At 37.2% G+C, this 15,697-nt stretch overlaps 1 protein-coding gene across 1 annotated transcript in view; it reads right to left on the bottom strand.

The window, feature by feature from the left end:
* Window positions 1–14,133: 14,133 nt before the first annotated feature.
* sema5a (sema domain, seven thrombospondin repeats (type 1 and type 1-like), transmembrane domain (TM) and short cytoplasmic domain, (semaphorin) 5A) overlaps window positions 14,134–15,697 on the bottom strand; it is a 238,508-nt gene continuing 236,944 nt past the window's right edge. The window contains exon 22 of the mRNA XM_036558268.1: window positions 14,134–14,731. Coding sequence (XP_036414161.1) covers window positions 14,612–14,731 — 120 coding nt within the window. The 3' untranslated portion in view covers window positions 14,134–14,611. The remainder of the gene's footprint in view (window positions 14,732–15,697) is intronic.

Here is a 15,697-nt window from a genome sequence, read left to right as displayed (position 1 = left end):
GTCTTAGAGATCCTCTCTTTCCTCTGGGACTCCCAGTGGTTTCACTTTTATCCGATGTCAGTGTGTGTGTGGACTGACAGGCCTGGATATCCAATCTCTGCTCTGTGTTATGCACTGCAGAGTGAGCCTGCAATCCCATGAAATTGGTTTGTCTCCCACCAGGGAACTGAAACCTCAGGACAGGCAGCTACCTTATACAGAGTGAACTGGAGTAAATGACTTGTGTGTGGCCTCTGTACTCTGACCACAGTCAGCACTGGGCAGTCAGAAAGGGCAATGTCAATTATGTTGGTAATTGAAGGGCCTATATTTTTAAACTTTCCTTGCTTTCCTTAAAATAAAGAAGCTGCAGAAAAAAGTGATTATTTCAGTTACCAAAAAAACATTTTGTATTGCATTTTACCAACTTGTGTTGATGTTTACCAAATGTGTTGATGTGAAATATTTTGTAGGTGTAGGAAAAATAAATAAATAAATAAATTAACAAATATTAATTATTTATATATATATATATATATATATATATATATATATATATATATATATACACATATATTTGTTTTCCCTACACATTTAAAATATTTGACATCAACACATTTCCTGCCAAAAGTTGGTAAAATGCAATACAATATAAATGTGAATAATATGAGTGTCTATCGTGTTAGCATTGATTTTTTTTTTATTATTCAAGTTTCAGTTAAAGTTTCGTTCCTGGAACATTCACATGACATGGACCTCAGGGGGAAAATGAAATACAAGAAAATTGTACAATATAGGCTCTTTAAGTTCTGATGAGGCAGAACATGTCTGGAGGTGTGAACACAAGCAAGGAAGATGAGCTGTCAGGTCACAAAGCTTGTGGCACCAGCTGCCAACTACTGTCCTGACCTCAGCTGGATGAAAACAACTACTGAAGGGCTCTAACTTCTGAAAAAAGGCAGAACTTTGTAAAGTTTCTTTTATACCTCTGAGGAGTGAAGGAGCTGTCAATGAAGCAGAGATAATTGCTGGTGGGTGAGAAACCCATTTGGAGGCCATGCTGATGGGCGCCCAATCGGAGATCAGCAGAGAAGATGGTGCACTGGGGAGAGAAACCTGAGAGCAGTGAGGACTGATGGAGAGAGTGATGTATAGCAGCTAACAAAAGTAAAGGTCATTTCTATGGGATTAGGATGTCAATCAGCATCAGGCCTCTAAAGGAACCAAAACGAAAAACAAACAAGTATTTCATTAAAAACAAAAACAACACCAAATATGTAAATATCCCTAACACTTTTTTTTAATTTAACCTAGTCCACATCAGTGTCTGGCTGGTCAGCAGCAGCCCTGTGGTCAGAAACTGGGGAAGGAGGATGGTTGTTGATATATTGTGCAGATAAGTACCTGTAACTGTACACCTACATATGGGAGCTGTATCCAGGAAGGTATTTTTAAATAAAGTGGCCAGTGAGTGGAAGGACAAGGTAGGTGTTTCTAATAAAGTGGGCATTGAGCGGAAGGACAAGGTAATATTTCTAATAAAGTGGCCAGTGAGTGGGAGGACAAAGTTGGTGTTTCTAATAAAGCGGGCCAGTGAGAGGAAGGACAAAGTTGGTGTTTCTAAACAAGTGACCAGTAAGTGGAAGTACAAGGTAGGTGTTCCTACTAAAGTGGCCAGTAAGTGGAAGTACAAGGCAGATGTTTCTAATAAAGTGGCCAGTGTATCTGACAAGAAAAACTTAAGACTTGTACTCACTTACTGACTCAGCTTGAAATTTGTGCTACAAGGAGATGAAAATATCAGCTATGATGAGGGGAACTAATCACTTTTCTGCACTCATAATAAAGGTTCCTATATGGTTCTTGGCTTGGATGTACTTTTTTAGCAAAGATCTTTGTCTGGTGTAAAAAACTTACATTATGTTGATCTTTCTAAAAAGCCCTGAAAAAACTGAAAAAAAACCTGACATTTTTCACACTTTTAGAATAAGCGTTATTGTATTACACAAACATACCATCCACTCTTCAGTTCACACAGTCCATATATGGAAACTAAGCTGCAAAAACAGCCTCTTTTGAATTTATTATTATAATTATTATCCTCCTATTCAGCCTACAGCGGTTTAGCCCCACCCTGCTTTTTGAATGAGACAAAATACAGGACAGCCAATCAGAATAGAGCTCATTAACATATATAAGTCTTAAAAGAACAGCAACCAAGACAGCCTGTTTAATTCTAAGGTGTATAGAGAGGTTGGAAAATTGTAATGTAAAATGAATATGACTGTCATAAATGAATGTAGGATTTAAACATGAAGTGGATGTCATATTATGTGTGCATCCTATGCATAATAACTAAAGATGCTGGAAATGTCAGAATAAAGTCATGCTGTCTGGTTAAACGGCTGCCATTGAACATCATTTCTGTCCCACATACACGTCCCACAACATTGAAAGAGGCTTTTCTTTTCCACGATTAAAACGAGAACTAATCAAAGCTTTGAATTTGTGAGGAAATAAAGACAGAGTGGAAGAATCCTGAATAAGTCCTTTCATTGCTCAGGTCTATAGAGCTGAAAGCTGAAGTGTTTATTTGGCAGCTTCTTCATTTGGGCAGATCAAACTGAGCTCTGAGCTTAGTGATCAAAATCACATCTATCAGAGACAGAGAGAGAGAGAAGGAGAGTATGGATAAATACAGATGAAAGTGAAAGAGGAGAGAGCGTGGCTAGAGCAGGAAAGAGTGAGAGAGGTAAAGAGAAGGAGAAACGAAGAATGGGGATAGAGAAAGAGATAGAAGAGGGACAAAGAAAGAATAGAGAGGGAGGGGATAGAGGAAGAGAAAGAGGAGGGATAGAGAGGGAGGGGATAGAGAAAGAGGAGATATAGAGGCAGAGGGATAGAGAAAGAGGATATAGAGGGAGAGGGATAGAGAGAGGATAGAGAGGGAGGAGTATAGAGGGAGAGGGATAGAGAGAGGATAGAGAGGGAGGAGTATAGAGAAAGGATACAGAGGGAGGGGATAGTAGAAGAGAAAGGAGGGAGGGGATAGTAGAAGAGAAAGGAGGGATAGAGAAGGTGGAGGATAGAGGGAAAGTGTTAGAGAAAAAGAAGGAGACAGAGAAGGAGAGAAAGGGAGAGATAAAGGAAAAGAAGGGGAGAGGCAGACAGAGAGGACTGAGAAATAGAATGAGAGAAATAGAACAGAACAAAAGAAGAAAGACAGAGAGATTTGGCTTAAAACGTTTAACCCCTTTTGGGTTTCAAATAAGATACAGTTCATTAAAATGTCAGTTGTTACAAAGTAAATATAACGTTGTCGTCAGGCCCATATTCAGCTTTATGAAAAGGTCCTATGCTTTGCTTTCCTTCTTTTAAAGTGATAATATGGTGTAAAATCAAATTTACAGTTTTTCCATAACCAAACGTCATCAATCCTGTTACCCAATACAAAGGTGTGGGTACATTTCAGGCTTCGGGATGGCTGTACTGTTTGTAGCTATGTGATGTACTTTAGTCCATGTTTACAGATAACAGTGTATAATAGAGTCTGTTTGCACCTGGCCTTATTGTGTATGGTGTCCAGATCGCATCTGGATAAGCTTAGGCTGGATTCTGCTTACACCTTTCACTACAATGCATCCCCACTGTGACCAGGTGAGATCTGATTTTACTTTTCCTGTGTAAAAAACAAATCAACTCATATGACGTTTCCATGTAAGGTGTAAAGAGGCTCATTCAGTGCCAGAAGCCACATAATTGAGTCTTTTAGAGTTTACTTCAGGAGGAAGTCCACTGATTTTTCTAAATGTCTTCATAATTAAATGGTTAAGATGTAAACAAAGTCACTCAGAGTGGATTGATGTGAAATGCTCCTTTCTAGAGAAACTTTCAGGTCAGAACTGTTCACAGTGGTGATGATAGGAACCAGACGTTTAAAGTTTTTATGCCTCTAAGGTCCCTCACAGACAGTTACTTCATGAAATGGTTATGAATATATGATCGGATTTCTGCAGTTATCTGATTATTCAAATGATCATGTAAACAGCGCACTCTGATTTCTTAGATTGGAGTAAGGTTTAGGAATCTCATTAAGAAATTTGATAAAGAGAGTTGGATTTTCAATAATCAGATTTCTCAGTGCATGTAAACTCTTACTCTGATTTCTTTCGGGTTTCTCAGTCTGCACATATGTGAAACAAACTGCTGTAGCGGAAATAAGCCAGCAGCATTGCCGCAAGATGGCAGCAAAGCACTTTTGGAACGATGCTGAAGCCAACTACATTCCTGACAAAATGAAGGTTTTAAATATTCTTCATCTTCTAGATGATATATGGTCATATTTTCAGGTAAAGTTGTGCGGTGTTTTTTAAAAAACAGTGAAGCTTGAATTATATATTAAGTTTACATCACGTCTTCTGTGAGTTTATTGGCTGGTTTCAAAGCAGAAATCTGCCTGACTCATGTAGATCCGGAGTGTTCACATGATCTGATTACTCAAGTGTATATAAACACGTTGATCGGATTACTGACAAAATCTGATTTTCTGCAGTTATTGGATTATTAAGAGCATGTAAAAGCACTCATTCTTTTATGAGAGTTTTGAACTTTTGGCATAAAATACTTCCCAAAGAAAATGTATTTTTTCAGATTTACCACTGTTTTACCATCATCAGTATTACATATAAACACTCAGAAGACGTGTGGGTTCACTGGTGGTTTTGAATAATAAATAAAATGACTATATTTGTGTTATAGACTTGTTAGTCACATTAACCTCATAGCTAAAGCAAAACTAAAGGAATAAACATGTCTTGGCTGACTTGACTACATTTGGGGTAAAGGGTGGGATCAATAATGTAAATATGATATTTGGCCAAATTATCACCAAATGATGTGTATCCACCTTAATTGAAGCCAGACCCTGATTAAAAGTGTCCAGTGCAGAGTATGAGGAGTGTGTGGAGTCCCGGCGGGGTGTGAGGTGTGTGGGGAGTATAGAGTGTGAAAGGAGCGTTTGGAGCTGTCAGCAGCAGGCGCGCAGTGGGATACTCTGAGCTGTCGTGTTTGTCCCAGACCTCAACAGAGCTGTTAATTGGTGTGCGAGCCTGAAAGACACTATAGGACTCAAGCAGTGAACTGAGCCAAGTCTCACTCACAACATCACAACACCTACTGAACCATGAACACATACTGAGTGAGGAAAAATGAAGAGAAAAAATAAGATAAATAAGTAAAACATAATAACGAAGAAAAAGAAGAAGAAAAATAACAATAATAATACAATTAACTAAAAATTAAATATGTAAAACAATGAATAAAATAAATGTATAAGTGACATTTAAATAAACAAACAAATAAATAAATACAGAAAAATCTGTGTTTTTACGATAACATTCTTAAAACCACCTTTTGTTCCCTGAAGAATGTTGCAATGGATGGTTCTTTAAACTTCAAGCTTTAATCTTCTTCAGTTTTAAACCAGAGCGATGCAGCTTGGTGCACTAGACTGTACAGCTATGTTTTGAATTTGGGATGAGTATGTTCACAGTTTATCCAGGGGGAGGAGTCTAATGATGAATGGATGGTAACATTCATTTTATCCAAAAATTCACATTTGATTAAAGGAAATAACAAGGTACCCCTGTTCAAGTTTAAATAATAAATAAGAAAATAACATTTAAATAAAAAGTAAATAAATAAATACAGAAACATTTGTGTCTTTATATGGCAATAATCTTGAAACCAGCTTATGTTCCCTAATGAACCTTTCAGTAGATTGCTCTTTAAAGAACTGCCTGAGCTCACAGAAGTTGCAGTGATCACCATCTGTGAATTATTTCTGACTCCTAATGCAAAAAAAATATTTCGTCACCGGCACGCAGATTTGGGGGTCTATAATTCATTTGGCTGGACAAATGGGTGATTATATGTTGGTTGTTGCACAAAAACACATGTAGGCTATAGTGTTCTCAAACAGCCTAAGTTGAAAAATTGGCATGTGTTGTGGCTGCTAACAGCTTTTATTTTCTTCATGGGTGTCTTCATGGCAGCTGCTGACTCTGACTCAAAGGTATCTAGATACACTCAATTTGAGATACACTCGAGCTTAAAGCTTCTTCAGTTTTAAACCAGAGTGACGTAGCTTGGTGCACTGGATTGTTTAGATTGTAAAGTTACACTATGAACTCAGGCTAGGTGAGTTTACAGTTTATCCAGGGAGAGGAATCTAATGTTGAACACCATGAAAAACACCATAAAAACAGCCACCTCATGTTAGAGCATTAGGAAATAATGCGGGGCCTCCTTCAAGTTCATTGTTGTGTCTCTTATGGGAGGACCAGGACCTCCCCCTCAAGCCTTCCCTCTGGTTACGAGATTACATCTGGCCCTACGAGGCTACATCTACAGACCATCAAAATAAAGTGTATTCAGATTAGTATTGTTTCTGAGCAAATAATAATCATTATTGATACATTCAGTGCCAGAAGTATGCTTGAAAGGTGATGGTGAGCGTGTGAGTCAGGCTGACTTTCTACAGCAGAGGTTAAGCTGGTTATTGATTTGAGCAGGTATCAATAACATACACGCTAATGAACCCTCCACAGGCCCATATTACATTTAACAGCACAACACCATTGATTCACACAGCCCCTGAATGAATTCCTATACACATTTTCTACTGTTTACTGTTCACAGTATTTCACAATTGTTTATGGCTTGTTCAGGAAAAAATAGCCAGTGAAATCCCTCCGTGAGTATTGCAACTGTGGCTTTTTCAACAATCTGGAGAAACATTACCACTTCTGGCTGAGTGCTCGGTCAGTAGAAAACTTCAAGTTTCAAATTAAGCCTCCTTAGAGAAAGTGTTGGACAGAATGTGGAAGTGAAACAGTGAAAGGAGATTTAAAGGACCTATATCAAACATTTCATTTATTTTGTTCGTTTGTATGATTTCATGTAAAAAAGATTTCATTTTCCATTTATCCCTTAGAATTTTTGTTACTGTGCCTTTAAGACAGATAAACATAAATGAGCTGTACCGTGTATTGTGCCTCATTCAAAAAGCAGTTAAACACTCCTCATAACTTGTGCATGACTGGCCAGACTACACTGCTGCTATATGTAAATGTGCTTTTTTTGTGACATCATAAAAACAATGAATTTAAAATGTTTTTTTTTTGCAGATTAGTTTCCAAATATAGACTATATGGACTGGGAGTGAACAGTGTGTTCTGAAATAATGTCTACACAATATATCAAACTCTCTTTTTTCTTGGAAAAAACACAGAAGATTAAATGCTACATGATATGGGCCCTTTAAATCAAAAGTCCTTGCAATATGTGGAAATTGAAATATTTCAGGCAGCAGCCTATAGCTTTCAAAGCATATTGTACTCTGCTGTGTGAATATATGATGTCATTAGCGTAGCAGTTATCTCTTTTTTATGATCTGAGGTTGCATAATGAAACACTCAGCTAGATATTCAACAGTAGTTTCATGAAAGGAAATGCAATGGGTGAATGGGCAGATGACTTATAGTTTCTTTCTGTAGGCAGTTATACAGAGCAGCGTTCTGCAGTACTCTGAAAAACGTTGCCAAGAGGTAGTATGAATACACTCTACAGGCTAAAAGTTTGAAAGCAAACAGTGTTTTTTTTTATTTTTTAAGTTTTAAAAAATACACTGTTAGAAACACCTACCTTGTACTTCCACTGACTGGCCACTTTATTAGAAACACCTACCTTGTACTACCTTGTACTTCCACTCACTGGCCACTTTATTAGAAATATCTACCTTGTACTTACATTCACTGGCCACTTTATGAGAAATATCTACCTTGTACTTTCGCTCACTGGCCACTTTATTAGAGACAGCTACCTTATACTTACACTCACTGGTCACTTTATTAGAAACACCTACTTTATACTTACACTCACTGGCCACTTTACTCAAGACACATATCTTGTACGTCTGCTGACTGGCCACTTTAATGGAATTACCTGCCTTGTACTTCCACTCAGTTGCCACTTTATTAGAAATAGCTACCTTATACCTTAGATAAAGAATTCAATTTTTCACGATATGGATACTTTTTGTGCTTCCACTCACTGACCACTTTATTAGAAACACCTACCTTGTATTTCCACTCACTGGCCACTTTATTAGAAACACCTGTCTTGTACTTCCACTCACTGGCCACTTTATTAGAGACACCTACCTTGCACTTACACTCCCTGGCCACTTTACTCAAGACGCCTATCTTGTACTTGTGTTCACTGGCCACTGGTGGCTTTATTAGAAACACCTACCTTGTACTTCTGCTCACTGGCCACTTCATTAGAAACACCTGTCTTGTACTTCTGTTTACTGGCCACTTTATTAGAAACACCTACCTTGTACTTCTGCTTACTGGCCACTTTAGTGGAATTACCTGCCTTGTACTTCCACTCAATTGCCACTTTATTAGAAATAGCTACCTTATACCTTAGATAAAAAATTCAATTTTGCATGATATGGATACTTTTTGTGCTTCCACTCACTGACCACTTTATTAGAAACATCTGCATTGTGCTTCCACTAACTAGCCACTTCAATAGAAATACTTATTTTTTACTTCTACTCACTGAACACTTTATTAGAAACACTGACATTGTCCTTCCGTTCAGTGGTTACTTTATGAGCTCCACCTTTTATTTTTGCTTTTGATTTATTTATTGATAAAATCGTAATATTGAAAGTACATTTGAGTCATTTTGACATTTGTGTGGTCAGGAGAATGTGCATTACATCAGCTGGCTCCATAGCAAATTACAATACATCGATAGAAGGTCATCTTCAGGTCAGAGATAAGCATGTACTACATTAGTCATTACAGAAGACGTTTGCAGACTGCTACAGTGCTGTAAATGGAGCAGAACTCATATCCCTCTCTGTAACATATGACTCTCCAACACTTACCAAAACACAGAGAGACCCTGAGGGACCAGGACAGTAATTTAAACTCCAGCGAACATCACTTCAAGGTAAACACTGATTGATTCCCCGTCGCCTGTTGAAACTGCTGTGGAATCAGCCGCATCAGCACTTTCGGCTCCTCGCACTCACTGCCGGGAGTTGATTAATCGTAGACACTCAATTACCCTCTCACACAGATGGCCCATCAGGTTGAAGGTTGATGGAAAGCAACACTCCTGTGCTTAGCAATGTCAAACAAATCTGAGTGACGTCACTGCACAGTATGCTTCAGGCATCCTCCACTTCTTCAGGGTGAAAACAGCATCTATCACAGCTTGCTGAGTAAAGGTAGATAAACTGCAGTGAATGTACACTAATAATATGCTAATAACATTGTCTGATTATATGAAGTCATCAGATTATTTGTTAACAATTTCTTTTACACTTCTTTTTATATCAAAATAACCTTAAAGTCAAAAACACTGTAAACACCCTGTTTACTTCTGTAAACAGCAAAATCTTCAAATCATCACCCATTAAATGCTAAACAACTATGGGTGAATGTTAAATAGTGCTAAGCAATGTAGAGCTGATTATCCCCCTAAATGGCCATGGGCTTACACACTTCTGTAAGCTAAGAATAGCTCAGCCAGTTTGCCCTGAAGTCCCTGTAGTTACTGAAAAATAAGCCTTAGTATGTAATAAGTCTGGAATTTTAAGGGGTTAAGCTAGCACTAACTTGGCAGGATAATAACTTAACTAGCTCAATACATCAACTGGCAGCAGAATAATGATATCTCAGAATAATGACATACTATGTTGAAATAATGACTTATATTCACAAAAGTTTGACTTATTAAATTCTGACTTACTATGTTGAAATAATGACATATTCTTAAATGTTTGACTTCTTATCAGGGCTCCAGACTTGCAACAACCAATAACTCCAGCAGTTGCAACCACAATTATTAATTAGCAAGTAATAAAATTAATTAAGTTGCCAGTGGCAACTTTGGATTATTAATATTTTTATGGGTAACTATTTATTACCATTGTTCTGTATTTATTACCTTTTTTTGTTTTATGTATTTTCTTTTATCATTTTTCATCTTAAACGTGTCCGCCTATCAAAAAAAGGCCTGCGATCTCATGGGATTTCAACCAGAGCAGTAAAACATAACAAAGTAGATGAGCTGAGCTGAGCTTTTTGCCGTGAACGTCAGAGTGTAGAAAATGGCGAAGCAAAAAAGAGACCTTAAGAGGTCATCTGCTCAACCCCAGTCTGTCTCAGGACCAGTGAACTAGTGAAAGAAGCACACGAAGATTTATTTTGAACAGTCGTCCACTTCAAACACTTCATGCAAAAGTACAACCACAGAAAGACATTTCCAAACTTTCTGGCTTTCAGGAATTTGTGTGGCTCAGGTATGATAACATGAAGCGGATTATGTACTGTGAATTTTGTTGGAAAGCAAGCAAAAATATAGCTGAAAAAAATTTATTTCTTGACAGGAACGAGTCATTAAAAAAAAGAGACTATGAAAAAGGACGAGAGGCGAGAGTTGAATGCAGAAAAATGTACAATTTCATTATGGCAAAGTGCTAACTCCCTTAGCCCGCGCAGTGTCTTGTGCATGCGAAAAAACAGCTGAGAAAGAATTCAAATAGTTTAAAATGAAATTCAACACAGCCTACAAGATAGCACATGAAGAACTACCCTTCACCAAATTTACCTTCCAAATTTTGTTAATGAAAAAAAGTGGACTGGACATGTCGAAGACAAGAATCAGGCATGGTAGAAGGCAGAGATACCTAAATTTCAGGGCTGATCTGAGGTGTGTTGAAAAGCTTTGTTTTTTTGCATATTATTATTTGGCACTTATAAAAAGCTATTGGCGCCTGATTGTTTTCTTTTAGGAGCCAGTGGCTCCTTAAGTTCATTTTTTGTTTTCTCTAACTATTGACTTACTGTATCAAAATAATGACTTATGTAGAAATAATTACTTCCTGTCTTGAAATTTAATAACTCATTATTTCTACATAGTAAATCAATATTCTCTTGCGTCAGTTTCTTGTGAGAGTAAAGGGGTTTTTTATGTCCAACATAGCAACTATCCAGGGAGGAGCCTGGATAGTTCAACTAGATCATCGGATGAGTGCTTGTTTACTCTTAATCTGGTATCTTTTAATTTTTCAACATATATGCGTTTGTGCAAACAGAACTGAGTAGAGTTGAAATGCCTTGTGTGCAGTAAACAACAATTAGCAGAAACATGCCAGATTTATTGTGTCCCCATAGAAGGTTCGGTTCGTTCACTTAGTTGCAATTAAAAAAATTAACATGTAATTTAACCAGTGCCAAAACATTTGTAGATGACTGTAATGGTTTATATAATGTGAATTCGGTGTAATAATGTGCACAGATGAATGCAGCGTTTCACGGTGGCGGTCCCTGTGTGTTCAATTCATACACAAATGCTGTGAATGTATCCTAAAAACAAATTTAAAATGACTTTCAAATATGTTTTGTAAATGAGCCTTGTAAAGGTTTCCTATTGAAAGATTACTTAAGTGCATGTAAACACATTTGAGAAATTATTACCAAAATCTGACCGGCTGCAGTTCTCAGTTATCTTGCTCATGTGAAGGTACTCAGTGAAAACAGTAAGGTATATGAAGCAGTTTTAATTTATGCACATTAAAACAAGCGAACAGAACTTTTGCAGGTAAAAAAAGAATTAGTAGAAATCGAAACATAAACAGAAATCCCAGCACTTTGATTATTCCTTTCCATCACAGGTGGTTGGTTATCTTCATGAAGAAATTCATTTACCCTTTTAATAATGAAGAAAAAGCTTCCCTTTACAAAATATGAACACAGTTGGTGTAATAATACTAGTCCTTGTAACTTCTAAACATAAAATATGCTCATAGTATTCAAATTATCAAAGGATTAGAGTTATAAAAAAGGTGCCGTTAAAGTGGAACTGGAGTGTTACGTTCTCTCCCTCTTGTTTTTTTGTACTTTATTTACCACCGAATGTTAAAATAATGATTATGTTGATGAATTGCTGGGTTAAAGTGGGGCCAACTAACACTGCATTATAATAGTTTGATCTACAAAAGCTACACAGACATACAGTTAATGCTGAGTGTAACTGTACAACAAAACACTGACCACTGTTAGTAACTTGGCTAACGAAAGCCTGAAAGAGACACATTTGAACACATTTGCCAGACACCAAAGTATCTACATCTTGATTGTCTGGACTTTGTCTGACGTGCCCCAACATTTTTCATTACTATTTTTTGATGGGTGAATTCAGTCCCTGGCCACTTTATCGGAGACTCCACCTTGCTGGTATACAGTTAGAGCCTGTAGCTCATCTGTTCACCAACAGTCCGTGTTAGCCATCCTCTAGCCCATCATCAGTGGTCAGTTTCAGACCACAGAGCTTCTCTTAGCTGGATATTTGTGGGTGGTGGACCACTATAAAATTATAAAAATGTACCTTTTTAGTCACTTACTTGTCATATTTTAAATTCCACTGTCTGTTGAAATAACCCTGGATCTCACCCTGGATTTTCTGTCTCATGATGGCGAATCAGTTTTTACATCACTATGGCAACTTATGCTGAATGTCCAACCTGCTCCAGGGCCGGTTAAGTTCAGGGGTTCAAATCAGCTTCTGACCACTCAGTGTTGACCTTCTGATTGATCAAGGTCAAGCTTCTGACTAATCAGAAGAGGTTTCTGGCCAATGAGGGCTATGCTTCTAATTAATCAGTGTTGAGCTTCTGACCAAGCAAGAACAAGCTTCTGAACAATCACAGTTGAGTTTCTGAACAATCAGAGTTGAGCTTCTGATCAATCAGGGCTGAACTTCTGACCAATCAGGGTTGAGGTTCTGGCCAATTAGGGCTGAACTTCTGACCAATCAGGGTTGAGGTTCTGGCCAATCAGGGCTGAACTTTGGACCAATCAGGGTTGAGGTTCTGAATGCTTTACATTCTGCAGATTTATATAATATGATTCATTTTTCTTTGTTTGCTTGACTCATGTTTCACATGATTGGCAGTTCATCAAAATGTCATGCTTTCATGCACATGGGGATCATTCACAGTCTGAGTGTCTAAACCTGGATTAACAGAGAAAGTTGTTAACTGTCAGTGTAAAACAAATTAACCATGATTACGTTTGTTAGGTTTTGTGATGCTGAAACTTTTCTTAAGAATTCCAAAGCTAAATATGCTTCATGAGACTTCATGAGCTTGTAGGAGGTCGTAGTCTAGTCATAACTACTTGATTTAATAAGTATATATATGTAGTAAAGTAATTAGTTGGCAGTTTGAATGATGATAATACAATTTAAGAGCCTGATGAACACACCAATTTATATGCATTTCTATAAATTATAGAATATCCGAAAGTCTATGCATAGTTATTACTGTTATTGTTCAGTTAAATCTATTTTTCTTTTTTATTTGATATTTGATTCTTCCTCAAAATAAGTGATAGATTGATTGATTACTAATATACAGTTGAAAAAAGTATGCAAACGTTTGCACAGCCCTGGTAAAATTGATATTTTGTTGATTTTCTGAGTGAAAACAGGTCAACACAGTTCTGCAAATTTCAGTTCAAATTTCAGTCATTTATGTGCTGATTTTAATATATTGAAAAAAAACTTTTTTTTTTCACATTTTATGTTTAATTTCCAGTATGTTAAATTCAGCAAATAAACTGCAATTGTGCATAAAAATATGCAGATGTGTGTTGTCTGTAGAGGATGTGTTAACTTACTTTCATCTACATAATCAACCAAACACAAAAACATTTGACCGGGGCACCCAAACTTTTGCAACACTGCTGTGGCTGATACACTCATACTAGCACCACACACATTACTATGCCAGTGTCACTTCTGTGCTGAGAATGGACCACCAAATAATATCTGGTCAGAGGTGGCCATGTGGTCAGAAACTGACCCTTGATGATTGGGCTATAGGATGAGGGGAGGAGCTGATAAATTGCAGTCTGTAACTGTACACCTATGTAGGTATGTATTACCTATAAGGTAGCTGTTTGTAACAAAGAGGCCAGTAAGTGGAAATATAAGGCGGGGCTTTCTGATAAAGTGGCCGGTGAGCGCATTCTGGGCACGTATGTAGGACCTCAGGAAGATGTCGACTCAGCAAAGCAGACAAAACTGTCCAGAAATGCAAAAACAACCATGCGAAAGAATGAAGCGACGATGAAGAAAAAACACAATGGGTGAAAATCATGCAAAAAAATAAAAGCGCCAGTGTTTCTCCCCAAACGTCAGGGATTTTCCCAGAGAGTTCACAGGAGTCACATAGGGATCAAATCGCCTTCCTTAAAAAGTTTTTAAAACATTTCTCCAGCCTTGGAGATGTCATTTTTGTTGCTCTTCATGTGCAAGAGTTTTCAGAATTGGTTTTTTTTTTGTAGTATAACATCCACAAGAGCAAAAGTCCTCGTTAGCTTGAAGATGGTACGGTGGGAGTTTTGACAGGTGATGTTGAAATGGTCCCACAAAAAATGTCAAATAGCAAATCACAAAGCAAAAAAAAAGTAAAAATTAGACTGCATGTACTACTCGCAGTGTTGAATCTGCGATATTAAGGAGCACTGGCCTTAAAAATCCGGCTTTAATAGTCATCATAGGTGTTGACGTCTGTGAAGTAGGCATTGGTGTATGTTTTTCCAGCGAGCTGAGGGTTAAAGTATTTATTTCTTTCCTCCAGGATCAAGTTATTCTTATTAAAAGCCTGCAAATGAGAGAAAAGTGCATTGTAAGTAAGGTTTCTGAAGATTATTACCTTTAAATAAGGCAAAAAGCACAAATTCATAGAGAAAAATGTTTCTCAACAGCATTCCACAGATTGGTGAAACAGGCAAAACACACAAAACAAAGAAAGAAAGAAAGAAAGATGACTGTAATTAAAACAAAAAACACGACAGCAAATGATCGGGTGTTATGGCAGATGGCCTAATTGTATAAAGCTGAATTTTTTTTATTTCAGGACATATTTGGTTTAATATCCATAGTTTGAGATTGACTAATTATTTAACAAAAAGAAGTTTAAAAAATGCTAAAGGTATTAACAAAATATTTAAGAAATAAATATATACCTACAAACGCCCCACAAAGAGCATTCATGTAACTAGTTACATCAGAAAGTGCTGCATTATAGGGCAGTTAGATTAACTGCTTGCCCACTTTTCCCTCACAAAAGTTGAAGCTCATTTATATGGAATTTTCTGTGGTAACAGTCAGACATGGTGTGTGGGGACACTCTCGGGGGCATAAAACAAGCAACAAAAAAGGTGAAGAACAAGACGTTTGATTTGAAAAGGAAGTGAACGACAACAAACAATTAAAAGAGGAAGGAGGACTATAGAGAAGATTCAGGCCCAAACATTAAAGCAATCATAACAGCTAAAAGAAATGTGAAATATAGTGGACAAATGTCATTAGAAAATGTGCCAAACTCAAAACAAAACCTGCATTACATTGTTCAGATGTTGCTTATTCTCTTCACTGAAAAACAATTAGCAGGGATTTGCTTTTTAAGAGTTAATTGCTGTTCTTGTGTACTAATTTGTGTCAGCAATGAAAGTAATCCACCTTGATAAAAAACGCAGATACATTGCATTCCACTTGCTTTTCTTTTTTTTCTTCCAATTCCCTCCCCAATTTAGTCATATCCAATTCCACCCACTAGCTAGCCCCC

The sequence above is a fragment of the Colossoma macropomum genome, unplaced genomic scaffold (assembly GCF_904425465.1).
Source record: "Colossoma macropomum unplaced genomic scaffold, Colossoma_macropomum, whole genome shotgun sequence".
NCBI lineage: Eukaryota > Metazoa > Chordata > Actinopteri > Characiformes > Serrasalmidae > Colossoma > Colossoma macropomum.
The sequence above is the reverse complement of the archived record's forward strand: the minus strand, read 5'-3'. Positions and strand labels throughout refer to the sequence as shown.